Below are 23,415 nucleotides of genomic sequence, written 5' to 3'. Positions count from 1 at the left end.
TAAGTTTGTTATTGGTATGAGCTTTTGTGTGCATGCACACTTCTTCGGATACACACGAAAGCTCATACCAATAACAAACTTAGTTGGTCTCTAAGGTGCTACTGGGAGGATTTTGTTTGTTTGTTTGTTTGTTTGTATCGACTATGGCAGACCAACACGGCTACCTACCTGTAACTGTAATTCAGAGAGCTACAGTTCCCAGCACCCTTAACAAACAACAGTTCCCAGTATTCTTTTTGTGGTGGTGGTGGTGGGGGGGAAGGGATGTGCTTTAAATGTGTGGTTTGCATGTAGCTTTGAGGAATAAGTTTTGCCAAACCCATGCTCATTCACTAACTTTGAATATGAGACAAACATCACTGTAAACAAACAAACAAACAAACTATTTTTATCACAATAATTTCTTCAGCCATCAAATACGTATTCCAGAGGGGTTAATTGCATTAGTCTGGAGCAGCTAAAACAATAAAGATTATTGCGCCATTTATTTGTTGATCTTTTAGGATGCAGCACATCTCTAGTTTTGGCCGCTAGAGGGCGTTCTCACTGTTCCATCAATAAATGGTGGCTGGGAGGACATCAAAAAGATTTCTCCTTTCATTATGCTTGGAAGTAAAATGTATTGATTTCAGCAGAGCTTACTTCCAATTAAACATCCTTAGACTTCCTGCCAAAGGCTACGTACACACTAATGTAGTTTTCCTCGATCCAGAATCATTCACAACATGCCGCTTTCAATCTAGATTGATTCTAGATCCGTGGTTCCCAACAGGGGGGAAATTTGATTTTTAAGGGGGTTAATTTGAGAATGAGTTATTAACAGTGAATGGACCTTTTAGGCTTCCTACACATGAATAGGAGTTCACTTTTTGAATAAGAAATATATGTGGCGGGGGGGCAGGCACCAAGATTTTAGAGATACTTAAGTGAGGCATGGCCAAAAAAAGGTTGGGAACCGCTGTTCTAGATCCTGCCGATCCTGGGTGGGTGTTGTAATAAACAAAACCTGCCCTTATTCCCTTGTGGGGGACACAAGAGCCCTTATAGAGTCCTTTGTAGGTTCTCCATCAGTAGGAGAAAATAACAGAGGCCAACCAGAGAATATTGAGAAACAAAGCAGCTAGTAAGCTTGATCTTCATTGATCTGTTGCAACAGGGTGCTCCCCTCACATGCAGGAAAGGAGGAGGACCCTGAACCAAGGTGTGCCTGCCCTTATATTTTAAATTCCCTGCCCTGGAGCTCAAGACCACCCTTCCATACATCATACATACATCACAGAAGGGGTGTAACCCAAGACCACCCCCCACAAACATCATACCTACATCACAGAAAAGGTGGTCTACAACAGAAATTTGAATGCTGTTGTTTTTCCTGTCTGCTAGGTTCTCTGATAATGCCTTATCTGATTGCCTTTCCCGGTAGTCTGCCCATTCCTTTGAGATGGTGATTACCCACTTCCTGAGACAATGGGAAGGTTCCCTCACCCCCCTCCCTCCTTGCAGAGAAAACAATTGGTCAGTTTGGGAGTCAAAATGGTTTCAAGGCGGTCTTCCTGTGCTGCTCCAGACATGTGGTCCCCATATCTATGTACGTGCTAGATTGGTACATTTATTATATATATAAGACCTTATTTTTTATTTCAGTGTGGTTATTTGATACACACGAGAAAACCCTCAGCTCGGTCATTTGGTTTGGATACACTCCCCATTCCTGGGACCACCTTATACCTGTTTTGAAATGAATTCAGTGCAGGGTAACGCAGAATCGATCTGTAATGAGCTTTTCTAGGAATGAAATATGCACTTTGTAGGGGCAAAAAATACTACTACTACTACTACTACTACTACTACTACTAATAATAATAATAATAATTTATTTATTTATACCCCATCCATCTGGCTGGGTTTCCCCAGTCACTCTGGGTGGCTTCCAACAAAATATTAAAAATACAATAAAACACAAGAGGTCTAGATTGTGTGTGGACTGTGTAGGTGGGAAAAGCAAGTATGCCCCTTTACTTTTTTCACCAATGTTATCTTACGTACTCTTCTGTATCCCTGAATTTCTGAACAAGAGAAGTGTGGTCATGTTCTCCTCTCTAGACAGGGCCAAATGTCTACATGCACACTGTGGAAATTTAGTATATATATATATATATATTCGCTCAAGAACCCCCTATAACTTTTCTTTTGCCACCCAGTACTAAAGAAACTATCATGGTTTATTAGGCTGAGAATTAGTTTTGTGCCCCATGTCTGATCTTCATGTGTAGAACATGATTAAACCACAGTTTCCTGGTTCTGATGTAAGGAGTAACTGTTGTTTAAACAAACGGAAAAGAATGGTTTAAAGCAGTGGTGGCCAAACTTGGCCCTCCAGCTGTTTTGGAACTACAATTCCCGTCATCCATGACCACTGGTCCTGTTAGCTAGGGATGATGGGAGTTGTAGTCCAAAAACAGCTGGAGGGCCAAGTTTGGCCATCACTGGTTTAAACAAACTACAACAGAAGTACTGATACTGGCAGACAAAGGAGTACAGAAAAGCAATGCATCACATCATTCCCAGCCTAATGAACCATGGTTTATTAGGCTGAGATACCTATGTCTGACATGGTCCACAGCCTTAAATAGATTATTGACTGAGACAGAAAATGAGTGTGCTTCTTCAGGCTCTGAATATAGTCATTATTAACGCAGAAAACCATAGCGGTAAAGTTTTAACACTTCTTCACAGATGCTTTCAGAAACAGATCAGTCTGAGTAAATATTCTCACACACATTGGCTGGTGTCTTTCTTTTTGTGTCATGCTTAGCTCAACCTTGCTGAGCAACCGTGAGGTAACTGGACCCTTCTCTGCTGCTTTAAATCGACTGGTTTAATTTGGTTTCTCCACCCCCCAAAAAAGCTGTATCTGCAGGCTTTGGTGGAAGCAGTGTTTACTGTTTGAAACTGAGGAAATCTGGAACCTAACTCCGAAGGGACCAACTCTTGCCAGAGTAGGGAGATTTAAATCAATGCAGTTTAACTCACTGGGAGGGGGGGGAAATGCTCTTCTGTGAGGTAAAAAGTAAAAATTAAGCTATACGTTTTGTGAAATATGCTTTTAGAAAGGTCTGCTTAACCCTGGCAAGAAAAAACAACTTTATGGATCCCCAATGTGACCTGGCACTGGGGATAGAGTTAGTCCTTTCTTCCTTGTATCAATGTGCCACTGCAAATTCTGCTTAGCTACTGTTTGTCCCCCCTCCCTCAAATTGCTTCTTGCAGCAAAAGCGCAAAAAGAATGTGTTCTGTATTGAAACAAACCTTAAAAATAAAAATATTCACGTAAAATGTAATTTGACCCAAAGAGCTGTGCTGTTTGGTTCACGAATTGCCACAATAATATTATATAACCTGTTGGTCATGCATCTCAGGCTTGACCTCAAAGAGTCAGGTGTTGTTGTTTTTATCTGCAGGCATTTCACATCAATTATCGGGGTGGTAGGAGCTGTAGTCCAGCGACATCTGCAAGTCCACAGGTTCCCCTCTCCCGTTTTTAACAGGAAGGAAGGCCTTTACTCAATATGGTTTAGATTCCTTTTTGGGGCTGGCTGTGTTTGAAAACTTTTGCCGCCTGGTCCTGTGCCTTTGACAAGAGCAGGGTGTGCAGGCCTTAGCAATCAATGTTAATGCTCAGCCCCATGCTGTGAAGAAACTAAAGCTTTTGTTTTCCGCAAATCGAATTGCCCTTAAAGACACAAGAGCAGGTCTTTTCGAGAATGGTAGTCCTAATCCAACACAATTGCAATTAATTCAATAAGTACACCTTACTCTGCGCTGGATTAGGGCCTACTAGTGTTAATTTTAAACCAGGGAATTTTTAACAGAAAGAGGATAATAAAAATTTAATTAAACTTGCTTTTTCTTTTTGTGTCCCTCCTGGATTTTTCCCAGCCTTGCTCAAGGAGCATCCGGCCAAGGTCCTTAAACGCTGAAAACCAACAACACTTAACTACCATTAACGTACTGTTGCTAATTTTGTTTGTTTGTTTCTTCCTGGCAGGGCTTCTTTACCTTCATCAGCAGCACAACAGGAAGAATCTAACAGGTGCGTTTTCCTCTAGTGAAGCAACATACTGGCTGATGGTCTCCCTTTTGTGCAGCTTAAAGACACAACATCTCTTCTGGAGAAAAGAGCGGGCAGCTCTTAAACGATCGCATTTAAGTACAAAGTTTTGGGGAAGCTGTTCCGCAGGAGGACTCAGAAGTGCTGTTTATAATGGGTAGAGCTGGTGGAATCTGTCCCAGAAAACTCAGGTGCAAATGGCAGTGGTAGACCAGTGGAATTGCACTTTAATGCCATTAATACAAACATGTTCTGTGCTCAGTCTGATTCTTCAAACCCTTGTTGTTGTTCCCCACCGCCCACCGCCTCATTTTCCTTGAAAGCTATCCGGCTTGGCCACAAACCAGCTCGCTAGGCTGTTTAAGGTTTCGTTCAGTAACATACTGAAATAATTATGAAAGGACACTTTCCTGTTTCTTAAACTTTGTCCTTTTTCTTCCTTCACACTCTGGTGTGGCAGGTTAAGGGAATCCTTATAGAGCCTTTCCTGCCAGCTGGGATAGCTCAGCTGGTAGAGCATGAGACTCTCAAGGTTGTGGGTTCAAGTCCCGTGCTGGGCAAAAGATTCTTGCATTGCAGGGGGTTGGACTAGATGACCCTTGTGGTCCCTTCCAACTCTGTGATCCTGCAATTCCTGCCGATTGGCAACTAGGCTTTTGCTGCATGCAGCTTCACAGTGCAGGCCTTCACAACGCCGGTGGAGGTTTAGCCATCAGCTCTGGAAGAGTCAGGAGTCCAAGTGGCAACGTGAATCTTTCTGCGGTGACCTTAAAGGCCAGGATGGCCCCAGATGGCATTGTGGGAGGCTGACCTGCAGCTGTTGTGATTTAGGATTGCTCCTCCACAGATAAATCACCAGAACTCTCGAGATTTACCGGGCTGTCTCTTGGCATATATAAAAAGGTCAGCGCTTTCTTCTCTCGCTAGGGAAACTGCACATCATTCAGGGAATTAACACACGTTGTTAAAGTGAGCTGCCACTTTTAAGAACATATAATCTATAAGCACAGGACAAAGCTGTTAACTCATATTGTATTACAATAAGTCATATTATAGAATTGTAGGGGTAGAAGGGACCATGAGGATCATCTGGTCCAACTGCCTGCAATGCAGGAATATGCAGCTGTCACATACGGGGGATTGAACCTGCAACCTTCGTGTTGTCACCACCACGCTCCAACCTATTATGAAAGTTTGCAGGTTTAGAGAGCCCAAGGGGGTAGAGTTATGTGGGGAGTGCATTTCACAAGCTGAAAAGAAACACCCAACAGAGGTCCCACCCACACCATACATTTAAAGCACATGGCTTCCCCTAAAGTTACAGGCAGAGGGCCTTCTTGGTAGTGGCACCTGCCCTGTGGAACGCCCTCCCACCAGATGTCAAAGAGAAAAATAACTACCAAACTTTTAGAAGACATCTGAAGGCAGCCCTGTTTAGGGAAGCTTTTAATGTTTAATAGGTTATTGTATTTTTGTGTCTTGTTGGGAGCCGCCCAGAGTGGCTGGGGAAACCCAGCCAGATGGGCGGGGTATAAATAATATATTCTTCTTCTTATTGTTATTCTTATTGTTATTCTTATTCTTAAGAATCCTGGGAACTGTAGTTTACATCCCCCCAACTCCCAGCACCCTTGACAAACTACAGTGATGGGAAAATGCCCTTTGCTTTGGTGCAACGTCAACCAAAAGCAAATCTGAGTGAATGCTCATCATCTAATCTCCTGGCAAACAAATCAAGATGAATGTTCCACAAACAGGTTTCCTGGAAGCTCCCTAAAACAATATAACAAGAGGGCCTACCTAGCAGGCAAGGAGTTATAAAGTATAGGTCCTGCCACACCTGGGACTTTCTGCAAGTAAAGTGTTGCACCACTGACGTACGTTCTCTCCCCTGACATCTAATGATACGGTGCACGGATCATGGCCCAGCAGCCAAACTGTACTGCAGGTGCAATAACAAAATCACTCAGCTGAATTGGGGGGGGGGGCGAAGGGACACAGACCCAAGGTTAACTCAAAATGGAAAGTTTGGGGATTAATTCCTCCAGATGAAATGCCTCTTTTAATTTGAAGCTACTGGATGACTTAGAAAACCCACAGAGCTCATAAGGAAAGTAAAATGCAGATTTTCAAATTCTGCAGTCTGTTGCTGCTGACATACTATCACTGTGGGAAATTAGGATCAGAAAGCAAAACCACTAGTACCGCAGGTGCGCTGGGACTGGAAGAGTACAACTAAGCATAAAAATGTCAGTGTCCATATGGCTGAGCATACATCAGTTCATTGTCCAAAGAAAACAACATCCCCCAGTTTGCCGTGCATCTATGGATATGCCTTAATTATTTTATTTCTTGGATGACATCAGTTTTATGTTCCCTCTGGAATCGCAAGGTCAAAGGCTAGCGTCTCTTCAGCATTAACGCACACATAATATTTTGTCTGAAGAACTGATAGAAGGAAATTAAATACACGGGGCGGCCAAAGTCCCTGGACTTCAGAACTACAAGCCAAAATCATAACGTGGCTCAGAGCTACAATATACCACATCTTGTTGCTACTTCATCTCCCTCCCCAAAACCTTGGCTGTTAGATCAACCCTTTGCTCTCCAAAGCCCCCAACCACATCACCTGTGCTTCTCACTCTTTAAAAAAAAAACAACACTCCTCAAACTCACCCACCAGGGTTATCCCAATATCTACAGCAGCTTCATTGATTGCCAAACGTTCCCTTTCTTCCATGATTTTCCAGTTTCCCCTTCCCAGCTTACCCACTTCAGTTAACCCACTCCCTCCCCCCCCCCCAAATCTTCTGTCCCGTTATTCTCTTTCTGCCCTGCAGGATTCTGATGTCATAACTCTTAAGAACATTGTAAGTGCCTGCTGGATCAGGCCAATGGCCCGTTTAGTCCAGCATCCTGTTCTTACAGCAGCCAAACTGTGAAAACTTGCAAGCGTTGCAAGAGTGCAACACTACTCTGCCCACTTGTGATTTCCCAGCAGTTGGGGTTCAGAGTCATGCTGCTTCTCACAGTGGAGGTAGAACTTTGCTATTGTGGCCCATCTTCATATCCCAGGACCCTCCTTGTAGCTGGGGGGGGGGTGCTGGGGGCAGGGGAAGATGAGGAAAAGGTACATCTTCACTCTCAAGATTGCAGCCAATGCAGATTATCTTAATGTTTCGCTTTAGCTGGGTTATGTGCAGGGCCTTTTGCCCTCAGCACTCTGGTTTTCTTCTCATAGGACTCACCTCTTGTCTTTCCAAACCCCTGACAGACCCTGTGCTTCCTCTACACCTTTCATGTCCTTCACCCTCCTTTCGTTTTTGTTCTGTTTAGAGACCACCCATTGGAGCGGCCCACCAGTGAGGCAAGGTGAAGCCATTTGCCTCAGGCAGCAGATCTGGCTCCCGCCACTGCGATGCCACCGGCCTCACCAGGGCTTTGCCCGCACTGCCGCCATTGTTGTTGCATGCACTGCTTACCTTTTTTTTTGTTTTAGACAGTGTTTTTACCTTACTTTCCAACAGCTGTTTTACAAACCTTGAAATTTCATTACTAAATCCGTTTCTTTTGTCTTCTTTAAATGCGGCATTTAATTAGTGATATTGTAGCCAGTCTGTTAATAACTCTCTTATATCTTCAAAGTTCTTTAATTTCAATTGACTCCATTAACAGCTCTTTATATGTTGCCCATTTATTTTTCACATTCAACTTTTTCAATGATATCGCTTCAAGTGGGAAAAGTTTTTATAGTTCTCCCATACACCATAGATCGATTTTCTTACCAAATGATTAAAAAATCCTTTATGTACTATTACCTTTTCATACCATAAATATGCATGCCATCCAAATCTGTTATCATGACCCTCCAAATCTAGAACATTGGTGTTTTCTAATGTTATCCATTCCTGAAGCCAACAGAGACAGGATGCCTCGTAGTATAACCTCAAATCTGGCATACTGCTTACCTTGTTTTTTGAATTATTGGCCTCATGTCGTAACCCTTAAAACACCCAGATGCATGAAAGGCTTTATAAGATTGGGTTGTCTTCCAACTATGAAACCTAGTTCTCAATGAGATGGTAAACCAATACATGGGTTATACCATTTCAGCAAGGATGGAGAACCTTCGGGCCTCTCTATGTGTGCCACTGTATTCTGCTCTGGTCAGACCTCACCTGGAGTACTGTGTCCAGTTCTGGGCACCACAGTTCAAGAAGGACACTGACAAACTGGAACGTGTCCAGAGGAGGGCAACCAAAATGGTCAAAGGCCTGGAAACGATGCCTTATGAGGAACGGCTAAGGGAGCTGGGCATGTTTAGCCTGGAGAAGAGGAGGTTAAGGGGTGATATGATAGCCATGTTCAAATATAGAAAAGGATGTCACATAGAGGAGGGAGAAAGGTTGTTTTCTGCTGCTCCAGAGAAGCGGACACGGAGCAATGGATCCAAACTACAAGAAAGAAGATTCCACCTAAACATTAGGAAGAACTTCCTGACAGTAAGAGCTGTTTGACAGTGGAATTTGCTGCCAAGGAGTGTGGTGGAGTCTCCTTCTTTGGAGGTCTTTAAGCAGAGGCTTGGCAACCATATGTCAGGAGTGCTCTGATGGTGTTTCCTGCTTGGCAGGGGGTTAGACTCGATGGCCCTCGTGGTCTCTTCCAACTCTATGATTCTAATCTATGATTTTATGATTCTATGCGATGCTCTGGGCTCCCCTAAGCCACTCCCTCACTCCCAGGCTACACCCCTCATTGGGCTTGGTTCACAGCCACTTCAAGTGTTTTTGCATGGTTGGAATATGTCCTTGAACTATGACAGTGCTCCTTTCTTGTGTGGCTAGAATGTAGAGACAAGGTCTGCATCTGTTGCTCTGCCCATGTTTGACTCTGGTCCTGTCCATCAGTGCCTGCTCCTCAAAGGCTGCCCACAAGGAAATATGGTCCTTAGGCTGAAAAAGGGTTTCCCTCCCCTCCACTTTGCATTAAGCTTCACACAACATAAAAAAAACACACCTTTCACATAGAAAATTAGAAATTGGGCAGTAGTTTTCTCCCCTAGTTTTCTGTGCATGGATTTTTTCCCCTGTAGAGAAACATTCAGCAATGAGACTCTTACCTGTAGTTTGAACTTGTATTTGTTAGGGGAAACAAGGATTTTGAATATATAAACATTTTGCCTGTTTTCATACTATTTTAGCACGTAAGCTGTATTGGAAAGTTTTTAATGTTTGATGTTTTAGTATGTTCTGCTATATGCTGTGAGCCACCCAGAGTGGCTGGAGAAAGCCAGTTGGATGGGCGGGATATAAATAATAAAATTATTATTATTATTATTATTATTATTATTATTATTATTATTATTAAACAAATTATCACCTGTCTTCTCTCTCTCTCTCTCTCTCTCTCTCTCTCTCTCTCTCTCTCTCTCTCTGCAGTATCATATTTATCATCACTTAAAGACGATTTCTTAAATTAAAACTTTTCTTCTGCATAAGGATGTTAGCCGTGTACTGAAGGAGGATCATCTGGAGGTAAACAAAATAATAATAATAATAATAATAATAATAATAATAATAATAATAATAATAATAATAAATGTATTTTGTTTTGCTGAGTGTTGAAGCTACACTCTTTCCTTATGTGTTAACTGTGTTGACAAAAAATGCCTATGATTTTTCTTGGGTACCCTAAGCCTCCCACTTTCCTTTCTCCTGGCTTTTTATGAGCCAACATATTGAGTAATACTGATAGGGTTGTTACCTATCTTGGCAGACTTCTAAGATTTATGTCCTTTTCTTGAACTTTGGCAAAGCTTGAGTAACTTACCCTGCCAGTAATGTAGCACTTAGCTGAACTCAGCTGAGCAAATCTACTTATATGGGTTTTTTAAAAAGTGTATTCCAAGATGTTGCCTTGTTATTCTTATTGTCACTTTCACAAGTAACAGGGATGGTGAATCAATTTCACCACGTAGGAAAACTATCACAAGCTAGCAGTATAAAAATAACCCAGCCTTGAAGGATCTAGGTTTAGAACTGCCTAGAAGTTACTTTTGCCAACTCGAAACTGGCAAGGAAGATAACAACAAGAATATTAAATCAACAAGGCTAAACAGATTACTTCACGTAGAGTGACAGCTGGCCATGAGTGATAACACATGGTAATAGCTTGTAAAAAGTCGAGATATGAGCTGAGCAAATATGATTCCAGAGCTACTATCTGAGTCAAGTATTTATGACAGCCTGAGTGAGTAGTACCTGTTCTGGCATAGCTTTGAGGGCTCTGTCCTCTTCTTGAACCTTGGCAGCGCCCGTATAACTTGTCTTGCAAGTTAATGTAGCGCTCAGATGAACAGAACTGAACGCACTGGATTCCAAAGCCACCATCTGACGAAAGAGTATAATTATAACAGATCAGTTGTTAATAAATAAAAATAAACCAGAGGCCTCTTTTGTGTGTTTAACCTCACAGACTGCTGTTTGCAATACATGGCCCTTTGATTATGCAGAATCACAACGAACAATTAAAAACCTTTTGTTAGCACAGATCATTCTGTTAATGCATTTGTTGTTGTCTTTAACACACACACAGTGAGGTTGCAACATCGATTCTGTTTGCTAGATTCTTTCAAAAGTGGGATGGAATTATTTGATATCTTTGGACATGAGCCTTTTCCCAGTATTTGCAGTCTTTCACAAACAATGCAATAAGGAGCGGAGCTTTGTTCTGTTTGCTCCAATACTGGCTTGGTGCAGGCATAACACTGCAGATCTTCCAAAAAAGATGCTGAAGAGGCTTTCAAGGTTCCTCTGTCTTTCCTCATTCCTTCCCTTGCTGGCTTTTGTGGTGGTTTAGTGTCATATCTTGCACAGTTTTATTAGGAAACTAGCCAAAGAGATAGTGGGACTATTGGAAAACCAGCATAGAAAGGAAGGCAGGAGAATTGCAAGGAACATATTTGTGTGTGTTCACTGCAGAAGATGTGGAAGGGGTACCCACACCTCAACTATTGTTGTTTTCCTGGAAGTCTCTGACGACCCGTCTCTGTGCTAGGCCAAGATCATGCCTGACCACATCCTGGAAAACCTTTGAAATGTGTGCCGAGCCCAGGAGTTGGTGACGAAGAGTTGCGTTTGTTATTTGAAGCATTCCTAAAACTTATTCACCACCACGGTTGGCTGAAAATAGCACCTTGTGGTCGCTTCACCATGTTAAAAGAAAAAGCAATGTCAATCAGCTGTGAATTTGCTCCATGAACTTCTTTAGTTGCAGTTTTAACTTATATTCTAGGCGATGTCTTTTCTCTGTAGGAAATGTTCTCTGAATGGGGGGATGAGCAGAACCAATGTCTTGCTGAAGGCAACAGCTGCTTGTTTTCACCACCAGAATAAAACACCAGGTTGTCTTCAACCAGAAACCAGGCAGGCGTAGTGGGAGCCTGGAATCAGCCAGAAATTGGCTCCAGCAATTCTTTGGCTGGCTGCTGGAAGAAATGCATTGTGAGGATCATGGTGCGCAGGAAGCAGGGGATCTGTGAACAGATATCCCAAAGTCGTTTAATTTTTCTAAAAGCGAACCAGGGACAGAAAATTGGGTGAGTGATGGGTGGGCTGACCCTCTCACCTTGCATGGATTATCTCACATAAACTGACACACACACCCGTCATTCCTTGAAACCGTTGCTAGAATATTTTCCAGGGATGGTCATAGATTTACAGAAGCCATCCTGGTTTCTGATTTGATCCCAGAATGTCCCACTTTTCCTTAAGACGTCCCAATCTCATTGGAGAAATGTTGGAGGGTATGCTATTAGAAACTTCAGGAAGATGGTTTATTTATATTGGAGGTGCGGGGCGGGGGGAGAGGTTAAAAATGCATCTTCCTAGCTCCATATTCACAATTCAAATCAACACCCATGACTGCAAACCTTGGAAGAGCTGATCACAGATCTCACTCACTGTCTGTAATTTGGCCCTTAGTGGCCTTGACAGGCATAGACAGGGATTTGTTCTCAGACTAATTAATTGACTGAGGTGGGTAGTGAGTGGTAGGTCCAAAGGTAGCCCTTATTACCTGTAATGGCCTCTGGAAACTTTGCATCTGTTTCTGACAGCCAAGGCAAGCATCAATGGGGAAAACGGATTTCTGCTATCCTAACCCATAAGCCTTTTTTGAAGGGTTTAATAATATCATCTGATCTGATCTGGCCTGTTTTGCTTAAGAGGCTTTCTTGCCAGACAGCGTAATTTCCTACAGTTTACTCTTTGGTCAGAGGACAATGGTGTTATCCCTTCAGTCCCAGATTCAGGATCTGCTCTTCAGGGTCTCCCATCCCAACAAGGTAATCTCTCAGGAGACCCCAAGATGAATTGCTGCACGGTTCTCATAATATATATTTTGAAGAGTTTTTGGGATTTATTTTACTTTTATTCCTTCCTTCCTTCCGAAGGAGCCCAAGATGGCAAACTCAGCAACAGCAATGAAAAGAAAACCAAAATCATTAAAAAAAATAAATTATACGAACAGTTATCTCATGGTCACCGCAAACAGTGTCATTCAGCCATCAAACTGAGTAAACAGAAATATTTTTAATTTTCTCCTGAAAGTTAGTAATGAGGGAGACAGACACACCTCCCCAGGGAGGACATTCCACAAATGGGGGGCTGTGGCTGAAAAGGCCCCGTCATATGTCAGTAGCAACCCAGGCAGTCCCACCAACAAAACATTGTCCCAATTGTTAAACATCGAAGCTCCCACAAGGTGGCAGCTGGCCACTCTGGAAGCCTTGCTTGTTTGTATTTTTTGGTCAGCCCTGAGCCCAGGTCTTCAGCCCCTCAAGGCTACTAAATTGGTCAAGCTCTGAAACAGTAGCTAGAGAAGGATGGACTCAGTAACTGTACTGGTTTAACTGGTCCCCTTATATACATTTCCCAGAGGAGTGAGGAACATTTTGAAATTACCAAGAAACCACGTCTCTCATTTCAAACTGTAGAGCATGTCTGGGCAGGTCCTTAGGAGCCGCATAACACACAGAGTTAACTGTGCCTATAATTTGCAACTGACCCAAGTAAATTGATACCATGGTATGGTAAGCAGATAAACTCCGAGAACTATTACTTTATTGTAACCCTGTTTCCGTCGCATATTGACACAGAAATTCACATTAACGTGGATAATAAGCAAGAGACGATTTTTCTGTTATCGACAGCATCCATTATCCCAATAAACGACACCAGGGCCCTCTTGCATTTCCTCTTTATATCCACAACATTTTTTATACATGCCTTGCGCATTGCCGTGACATTTCCCTTTTTAAAAGGCCTCTCATGTTTATTTCCAGTGAGTGTTGTGTGACAAAGGAATTCCTCAGTTTTGGCTCTTATCTTCTGTTCTTCCAGCTGCCCAAGAGAATGCCTGCCATAGCAGATGCCCTGGCTGCCTTGCTAGCACATGTCCCAATTCTTTCCGTCTTTATTTATAGCTGACTTTGAAGAACTCTCTGAATCTTGGCATATGTTGAAATCCGTTAAGAGATCTGGAGTGCAGCGTGTCGCAGGAACATAGGAAGCTGCCTTATGGTGAATCAAACCATTGGTTCATCTAGCATCAGGCGAGGTGACATGGGGTTCAAACCTGGAGGTGCTGGGGTTCAAACCTGGGACGTTCTGCATGCAAAGCCGATGTTCTGCCACTGAGCTATGGCCGAGCTCTATTTCTCTGTTGCAGCTGAATCAGGTGTAGCCAGGCAAATGCTGGTCCAGGACCTGGATGTCGTGGTGGAGCTAGATGATGGCCAGTAAGATGAAGTTGAATCCCAACAAGGCTGAGGCCCTCTGGGTAGGGGATTTCCAGGTCTGGCAAGTAAGTGGTTGTTCCTGTTCGACACAGGATTGCCTTTCTCCTAAAGGAGCAGGGCTGCTCATTGGAACCATCCTTTACTGCAGCTCCTTGCTCTGCCCCACCCGCAAACACCACAGATGCTGACATCACCATTCAGACTATCCAGAGAAATTTCCTTAACTTCGGGAGCAGATTTGAGTATATTTCACTCTGGATAGTCTGAAAGGTGATGCCAGGGGGAAAGAAAATCACCCAAAATCAGTTCTCCTCCCTCATACTGGATTGAAGGCCCTTCAGCGAATAGAAGGGTAGCTTGAGGATCAGTCAGGAGTGTGTGCAGGAGCCGGGCCCTGTGACCAGTAGGGCTTCGCAGGACTGGGGCCTTCCTAAATTTGTTCTGGAGAGGCAAGGCCCGGCTGCACAGGTGAGGCCGCTTGGTAACTCACTGCACCTGGTGGCTAGAGCCGGAAGGGATATAAGGTCAGCATTTCCCTTCGGCTCTTTGCCACAGCAACATGTTTCCTGCCTTGCTGCGTTTGGCTTCTTGCTTCCTGATCCTCAGACCTTGGCTTCTTGACTCCTTGCTTCTCGACCCTCAGACCCTTGACTTTGTGACTCCCTGCTTCCTGACTCTCAGACCCCTGGTTTCTGGACTCTCGTTCCTGCTCCCACCCCGCCATCTTGCCCCCGGTCCCAACATCTTCAGCCGGGACTTCGATTGCCCGTGACGGGTCTGTGGTGTTTGTCAAATGAGGAAGGGCCAGCCCTACTATTAGGTATTTGGTGGCAGGCGAAGGCCAGCAGTGGCATTCCACTGAGTGTTCCTCCTGAGCAACCTCAAACATTTCCCTCTGCTTGAAGGAAGGAAATATGTCTGCCACATGCTCTGTCCTGGTCCCCCTAAACTAGCTTGCTGCCTTAGGCGCTGAAGTAAAATTCAGCTGCCAGGCCAATCAGCTTCTGTCCATGGAGTGGAGAGGGGGGCATCTTGTCCTTTGCCTCAGGCAGCAATATGTCTGGGGCCGGCCTAGTGAGCTGTGAGAAACAGCAGTTGGACAGTTTGGGGATTTGGAGACATACAGAGCTGTGAATGTGTGAGGAGGCTGAAGGTGAAATAAGTTCTCTCTTTCTGAAACTCTGAGGTGTGGGGTGGGAGCAGAACTGATCCCTTGCAGGAGTTACTGTTTGCCACCGCTTATGCTCTGTTTGTGTATTTTATAAATGAAATATTACAAAGACACCACAACTCTCCGGTTCCATGCAACGGAATCTAAACCTGATAATTCTGCCCTTGGAATTACTCTCTGCTCTGGGAAGCGGGGAGCACATAACAATATTTGAGGGCATTGGCTTACATGCTACTGCGAAGGACAGCTTATTTCCTGCTTGCATTGAGTTCCCTTCTAAGACGATACACAAGCTGGGATTGATTTCATTCTGCGCAACTTTTATTAGTTACAGCTTTTCCCTTCCCCATGCTGAACATTTGCATTCTGGCTGAGACGCCTCTTAGATCTGGTTCACTCATGTCCCGGCAAGGGATGGAAGGGTCTGTCCATTTCAGTTCTCTCGGTTTCCCATTTTTCCCATCTTAAATTCAGTTCTCTGCAATTATGCAGTATTTTCCCCCCCTTTACTAATGTATACATTTTTTTTGCAAGCAGTTTCCCCCCAATATGATGCATTTTAACGTTACTTTCACTTATATGCACCCTCTGCCTTAATATATGCTGTTTTATAAACCTTGGTTGTTTGGTGAACTGTACTGCAAAATTTTGATATATTTGGAAGAAATGCTGCATATCAGTTCACATATTGTTTTGTAGGTTTGTCATGTTTCAAAAAGTGAAAATCTGGACACAAAAGTTGTTGGGTTTTTATTGGCAAAGTTGTTGAGCGTTTTTTGGTGAAATAAAAAAAGGGGGGTTTCAGCTACTTTTAACTAAATTTGTCAAATTCTCTGTACGTACTACTGACATGGGTTGCCATACATATGGATTTTCATGGACATTTCAGCAATTTCCACCCGCACACTGTTTATGAGAGTTGAATACAGTGGTACCTCAGGTTACAAACGCTTCAGGTTACATACGCTTCAGGTTACATACTCCGCTAACCCAGAAATAGTGCTTCAGGTTAAGAACTTTGCTTCAGCTTGAGAACAGAAATCGTGCTCCGGCGGCGCGGCGGCAGCAGGAGGCCCCATTAGCTAAAGTGGTGCTTCAGGTTAAGAACAGCTTCAGGTTAAGTACGGACCTCCGGAATGAATTAAGTACTTAACCTGAGGTACAACTGTACCAGCTATGTTACATGTAGCAACCCTATTTGGGAAGTGCAAATCTGGTAGATTCCTGCTGACTGACTTACTTTTGTGGTGGATCTTTGCATTGTCAGATTCCTTTATTATTTTATTTTTAAATAGTTCCTGGAAGCAAGGCACGAAGGGGAACAAACCCTGCCCAACTGACCTGGCCATATTGGCTAGTATTCAAATAAACTGATATCAGGAAAGCTCCCACAGCTGGTCTGGGAATTCCCCACGGACGGCTGCCTAGCCCTGACCTTGCTCCCAAGGGAAAGGGCCTGGTGCGACAGGCCACAATAGCTGCCTGCCCTGTGACCGGGTAAGCAGCCATTCTAAGTCTGAGGGCAGGGACTAAGGTCACATCCACACCGTCCATTTAAAGCACTCTTATATCACTTTAGGATGCGGGTGGCGCTGTGGGTAAAACCACAGAGCCTAGGACTTGCCAATCAGAAGGTCGGCGGTTCGAATCCCAGTGATGGGGTGAGCTTCCGTTGCTCGGTCCCTGCTCCTGCCAACCTAGCAGTTCGAAAACACATCAAAGTGCAAGTAGATAAATAGGTACCGCTCCGGCAGGAAGGTAAACGGCGTTTCCGTGCGCTGCTCTGGTTCGCCAGAAGTGGCTTAGTCATGCTGGCCACATGACCCGGAAGCTGTACGCCGGCTCCCTCAGCCAATAAAGCGAGATGAGCACCGCAACCCCAGAGTCAGCCACAACTGGACCTAATGGTCAGGGGTCCCTTTACCTTTACCTTTACCACTTTGACAGTCATGGCTTCTCCCCAAAGAGCCATGGGAAGTGTTGTTTGTTAAGGGCGCATATCTCTCAGGTCCACAATTCCCAGCACTCTTAAGAAACGCCAGTACCTAGGATACACCGTATTGTGGTTCCTGGTTAGCTGAATACTCTGTTTTTTCAAAAGCCAAGTCTTTTGAAAATGTTGAAATCTTGATGGTAGTTTTTGTTGTGTGAACGGACCACCCATTGGGAAACCACTGTATTAAAGTGGTCTAAGAGTGCTTTGATCGGACAGTGCAGATGCGACCTAAAAGAGACACAACACAAAAGGAATTTGGCGGGCAGAGGGAGAAAGCAAACTCAGGCACTGGTGCGTGGTTACATCGTTCTTATAATAATCAGCTGGAAGAGGAAAGAGTCCAAAGGGAGGAGGAGCCAGGTTCGGGCTGGTCTCTCAGGGGACTCAATGGACATTAATACACCTTCCTCCGCCACATGCAGAAACCTCTGTGTGGGCAGGGGCTGCTATGCATAAACACCTACACAAATGGGTTGGCCCCACTCATGTGATCTGCCCACTGTGAGGTGGTGTGGCTCACATGAGTGCGACTCACTCACACGGGCATTTTCGGGCCTAGGCTCCTATTCATTCCAAAAGTTCTGTGAGCTGTGGGAAAGGGTGTATTCGCCTTGCTCTGGGCCCTTTGCCGTATACAGGCCAACACACTGAAAGGAAATATCAGTGATGATCAGAAGAAGGGCAGGAGGCTCCTGTGTTTATTTCTGACAACACACTCTAACCTGGGTTGCTGCACTTTGATAGCACTTTGCTTCCCACCCACCCACCCCGCACCTACCATAATGCATTAGGAATTACATCTCCTCGTACTACAATAAGCTCTATCTTCGTTGCATCTTTTTGTTAGAAGTAATTGGGCAACCTTTTTATAGAACGTTCATCCTGTTGGTTTGCACAAAGTTTTCAGGGGGTGTAGTTGACACTGGCTGCTGTTGATTTGTTTGCAGGGAGGTCAACAAAATCTTATCCCACACTTAGAACCCAGCGATTTGGAAGTGGAAGGAACTCCCAAATTACCTGGATCTAGGGGCAGAGGAGGGATGCGGGTGGCGCTGTGGGTTAAACCACAGAGCCTAGGACTTGCCGATCAGAAGGTCGGCAGTTCGAATCCCCGCGACGGGGTGAGCTCCCGTTGCTCGGTCCCTGCTGCTGCCAACCTAGAAGTTCGAAAGCACGTCAAAGTCCAAGTAGATAAATAGGTACCGCTCCGACGGGAAGGTAAACGGCGTTTCTGTGCGTTGCTCTGGTTCGCCAGAAGTGGCTTAGTCATGCTGGCCACATGACCCGGAAGCTGTACGCTGGCTCCCTCGGCCAATAAAGCGAGATGAGCGCCGCAACCCCAGAGTTGGCCACGACTGGACCTAATGGTCCCTTTACCTTTCGGGGCAGAGGAAGGGGGGTGGAGGTGCCCCACCCCGGATGTCATCACTGAGGGGGGTGACATTCAGCGCGCTGCCCACCCGCGACTCCCAAGCCTACCCTGAGCTGTTGCGGGAAGGGGCAGAGCTGCACCCCCTTGCCAGTAGCCTTCCCCCCTTCCCCCTTTGTTTTGGCAGCTTGGGGGCGGCTTGGGAGTCGTGGGTGGGCGGCACACTGTTGCTCCCCACTCTCGAGCTGCCTCCTGTGGGGGGAAGCCTCCCCTGAGCTGTCAAAAGGAAGAGGGAAGGAAGGCTGCTGGCAAAGCGATGTGGCTCCCTCCCCACCCAGGAAGCAGCCCCCATAGGCAGCTTGCCTCCTGGGACGCTTGCCCAGCCCCCACGGCCGCACCCCTGGGTGCACTAGTTCTGCCTCTGCCTAGATCGGCAAGAATCTTGCATTCTGGGTTTATTTTTGCCTCTTCTGAATTTTCTCCAGTGCGTTAGCACAGTCCTTTTGATGTGTTCCAAACGGAGTACACAACTGAAGGCCAATAGAAGCATGCTACTTTTTCCCCAGCAGATGAAAACCAAAACCAACAAACAGGATAATCACTGTGTGTATTTGCTAAGAAGACCCTCTTCCCTTCAGGAAATCTTTAGGCATGCTCAGAGGTGCTGAGTTGCTCACAACAGCGAATCCTATACATTTCTGTCTGGAAGTCGTAGAATTCCAGCAAAAATTGAAATGGGGGCAGAAAATGCTATTGTTCACCTGCTCGCCCCAATTGCAGCACATAAATCAATCCAGTGAATACGACTGGTATTCACTGTTGTTGCTTTCAGTCTGCAAACAATATGTAATTGATTATGTCCCCCTCCCCTCTCTTTTGCATTGAAATAAAAGGAGTGGAATGATATGGTGTAATTAAGCTATGCAGTTTTGCCGCAGCAGACAGCGAGATGAAGATTGTAGCTTTTGGTGGAAGACGAACTGCAGCAGAGCAGAAACAGTGCTGCGTGTGACGAAAACCGGGAGGAACGGGAAATGATGCCTTCTTACATTGCGACTCAGAAGTAAGTTTAACTGAATTCAATAGGTCTTACTTCCAAGCAGTGAAGTAGGTGGGTACAGGATTGCTACCGGGAATGTCTTCAATTTCCACCTGCGCATGTACATAAATAAAGCTTGATGTGAACTCCTCTAGAAAAAGGACAGTGAGGTGCAGCTCATTGCTGCTGCTGTTTCGCATGCATTTACTGTAAGATATCATTTATAATAGCAGTTCGAAAGCACGTCAAAGTACAAGTAGATAAATAGGTACCGCTGCAGCGGGAAGGTAAACGGCGTTTCCGTGTGCTGCTCTGGTTTGCCAGAAGCAGCTTAGTCCTGCTGGCCACATGACCCGGAAGCTGTCTGCAGGCAAACGTCGGCTCCCTCGGCCAATAAAGCGAGATGAGCGCCGCAACCCCAGAGTCGGTCATGACTGGACCTAATGGTCAGGGGTCCCTTTACCTTTACCTTATCATTTATAATGCTATTTCTTCTGACAAGGCATGGAAACTAAGTATACCTGTTTCCATCTGAAAAAGGCTAGGGGTATGTAACAGAATAGTTCATAAAGAGCAATATATAGGAAATAAAAAGCTATTTGGAATGTATATTTATATATGAATTTCCATACCAATTTATTGAAACAAAGGATGTGGTTTCTCTCAAAAGCTAAGCTCGAGGCGATATTTTTGTTTTTTAAAATATAAGGATTTATAGAAATCAGTATGCTTCATTAGCCAGCTCCGTTTTATTTTACAGCTCTGTGTGTATTGCTTAAAAGTCCTTGCTATGGTTTTTTAAGTGCGGTTTGAGGGATTTATTTTTATGTAGTGCAGTCAAATATGTCATCTGAAGCTGAGCCATATATACTTCAATCCTTTAGAATGTTTGGAAAAGGACTGGCTTTTTCTGATCCAGATTTTCTTGGCATCGCTATTAAAGCACCTGCAAAGGGGGGAAAAACGGGAAGGAAAAAACATTTCATATCCATCTGGCTTGGTTACATGTAAACTGCCTACATTATGTCAAGTGCAATAAAGGCAGGAATAAAAACAAAACCACTATCAGCTAAGAGTATTTTATTTATTCCTTTTTGAGCTACGGAAGCAACTTCCTGCCTAGTACTGCAGCCGAAACTAGCAATGATCATGCAACTGTAGTGTGTGTTAGCATATGTAGCCGAGGTGGAGAGAAAGAGGCTTAACTCATATGGGACAAGTTTTGCTGAGGCTAAAAAGATTTGCCTTTGAAAAATGTTAGGTGGTCACTCCCCTGCTGAAAAAGAAGAAAGTTGAGGGGAAATAGTGGAGGAGCCCTTGCTTTTTTTTATAGAACTAAAAATCTGAAACTATGCTTGCATGTACATCATGCTTTTTAAAGCACCCCCCAAAGAATTCTGGGAGCTGTGTTTTCATTTCTTTCGCTCCGTTACATATTTTGTGTTTTCGCTTTGTATTTTTATGCTGCAAACTCCCCTGTGGTCTTTGAATGAAGGGAGCTGTATAAATTTCAATAAATCAATAGGAAACCCCTCACGGAGCTACAGTTCCCAGCGCCCTTAATGAACTATAGTTCCCGTGATTCTTTTGAAGGGTGTTTTAAAGGAACAATGGGTATACAACCTATAAAGCATGGGGGTTGTGTCTTCTTCTATGTCATCACAAGTACTGTCCAATAGGTGCCTGCGGCAAGTGAAGAAGAGCATTCTGCAGCTCTTTCACAGGAGCTCGACTCTGCTAACTCAGGCCAAACAGGATAGTTGATGCAGTTATAATATTCTGCCCTTCTGTTGGATGCCCAGGTGGCATCTGTGGCATGAGGCACCTTCCATCAGCTTAGTCTGGTGCTCCAGCTGTGTCTCTTCCTCCTGAAAAGAAATATCCTGGCCACTGTTACCCAGCACCTGAATTAGACTAGACCACTGCAGTGCACTGTATGTGGAGCCACATTTGTAAACTACTCAGAAAGCTCCAGTTGGCATGAAATACGATAGCTGGGTCACAGGTTGGCACCAGCTCCAGTGAACTCCATTGGCTTCCCATTTGTTCCAGGGCACAATTCAAAGTCATTTCGGGCTTTGGACCTGGATATCTGAAGGACTGGTTGCTGCCTTATGAATTTGCCTGGAGGGTGTATGGTTGGGGTTCCTGCGTTGCCCTGTGGATGTCTATATACCTAACATGCCCTTCACATTTATAACGCCTGAAGGGGAACACCAGTGTTCGGCCTGCTCATATCATTTCAAATAGAAACAAGCAAACTACTGGCATACCTAGACCTTTATTATTTATTTTAAGGCCACTATCTATTGAACTTGATCTATTTACCTTTTGCAACTGCTTCGAAATCACACACTGCAATGATCCTGTCAGTTTGGCTGGGTCTGCCGTGGCTAGAGCGATGGCATCAACATACTGACTCAGTTGATAGATTTTTATCTCCAATTTCAGGAAACCATATGTTTAGTTTACTGTATTTATTTCCATTGCCAAAGGCCTGGATCTGCAAGTATCTTGCTTGTAGAAAGGCACTTCTGCTCATGCAAGGAGCACCCTCAATTTCTGCCACCCACAACTCCAGCTGCAGTTGCCTGTGCACACGTATTAACCACACTTGGGATGGCTGGAGAGGTCGTGCCTCGACTGCAACGGTGATCTTACGAGGCAAGAATCAGCAGTTTTCCTCCCCTGTATGCCGAGAAGCTAACCTGCCCAGCTCATTTCCAGATTACCTGTTTATTGAGCATTTGTTCTGATTTGTTTGCAGGGAGGTCAGATGATGATTTCTTAAGCAGGTGTTATCTCACACCTTCCCCCCCCCTCACTTTTCTTACCGTAAAATGTCTGGCTCTGTGGGGAAATGATTTTGTTGCTCAAGAGCACCAAATCATATTGAACTGTGCAACCTGAATCCACCGGTGTGTTATATAGAATCCCTCCTGAAAATGGCAAACATCTGGAAGTGTCCCTCTTCTCTGTTTGGTGCGAGAGGTCTCCAGACCCACAGGCATAGGAGTGCCACCTTATTTCTTAGCCTCTTGCCTTTATTTCTTTAGGCAAAACCTCAAAAGGAGATGGGATACCCACTTTAACTCCCTAGAGCAGGCAGCAAACAATCCACAAAGAACTAAAGCAAATATAAAACATAAGCAGGGGTCCCCAAATGGATAAGAGTTATTTGTGACGGTAAGTTAGCTTGTGTTCTGATCTAAGAGGTGGCAGGAATGTTATTGTGGTGGTAGGGGACCTTTTCAGTCTCTGAAGGCAATTCTGGGCATTTAAAAAAAAAAACAAGTCCAAAAACATAGTAGCTACTGTGGTACCTCGGGTTACAGACGCTTCAGGTTACAGACTCCGCTAACCCGGAAATAGTACCTCGGGCTAAGAACTTTGCTTCAGGATGAGAACAGAAATCATGCTCCAGCGGGAGGCCCCATTAGCTAAAGTGGTACCTCAGGTTAAGAACAGTTTCAGGTTAAGAATGGACCTCCAGAACGAATTAAGTTCTTAACCCGAGGTACCACTGTACTTAGTTGATGCAGGAGATTCCAATGCGTGTCCCCGAAGTTGTAAAACTGTTAGTTGCCACAGGGAATAAAAATATCTTCCTCCAGGAAGTGCTTCTCATGCGAAAATCACATGTTCTCAGCAGTCGGACTGTAATTTTACCCTGCTGGTTAAGTTGCGATTTTTCTGCACCGCGGCAGGGCATCTGTTCTCGTTTTCTATGTGCAGCGGAATCACATAGGATGTCGCACTTCCAATACATCTGCTGCACATAGGAGTGTCATTGCTGCACACAGAACAAGATCTGGGAAAGCTAACTGAAAATGAGTTGCTCTTGCAACTTCACATACTTACCAGGACTTTACATTTACATTTTCTTTTTGCTAATATAATTTTCTCCGTAGAGATTCCCCCCCCCCCACT

At 44.5% G+C, this 23,415-nt stretch overlaps 1 protein-coding gene and 1 long non-coding RNA gene across 8 annotated transcripts in view; one reads left to right on the top strand and one right to left on the bottom strand.

The window, feature by feature from the left end:
* LOC309365889 (uncharacterized protein) overlaps positions 1-23,415 on the top strand; it is a 281,475-nt gene that overhangs the window by 31,756 nt on the left and 226,304 nt on the right. For 4 of the 7 annotated variants that reach the window (XM_081904487.1, XM_081904486.1, XM_081904485.1 and 1 more), the window contains exon 2: positions 4,049-4,093. In XM_081904487.1, coding sequence (XP_081760613.1) covers positions 4,049-4,093 — 45 coding nt within the window. Of the gene's footprint in view, positions 1-4,048; positions 4,094-9,546; positions 9,646-18,716; positions 19,510-20,369; positions 20,450-23,415 lie in introns of those variants that run through there. The other 3 variants (XR_014166256.1, XR_014166257.1, XR_014166260.1) reach the window with 3 other exon arrangements.
* On the bottom strand, positions 9,531-13,028 carry LOC309365990. The gene is made up of 4 exons (XR_014166365.1): positions 12,639-13,028; positions 11,306-11,434; positions 10,372-10,500; positions 9,531-9,639 (listed from the first exon to the last, which is right to left on the bottom strand). It is a non-coding gene; the product is annotated as an uncharacterized lncRNA (long non-coding RNA).

This window comes from Podarcis melisellensis (genome assembly GCF_964234715.1).
Source record: "Podarcis melisellensis genome assembly, chromosome: 3".
NCBI classification, from domain to species: Eukaryota; Metazoa; Chordata; class Lepidosauria; order Squamata; family Lacertidae; genus Podarcis; species Podarcis melisellensis.
Note: the sequence above shows the minus strand (reverse complement) of the source record. Positions and strands in the feature narration are given on the sequence as shown.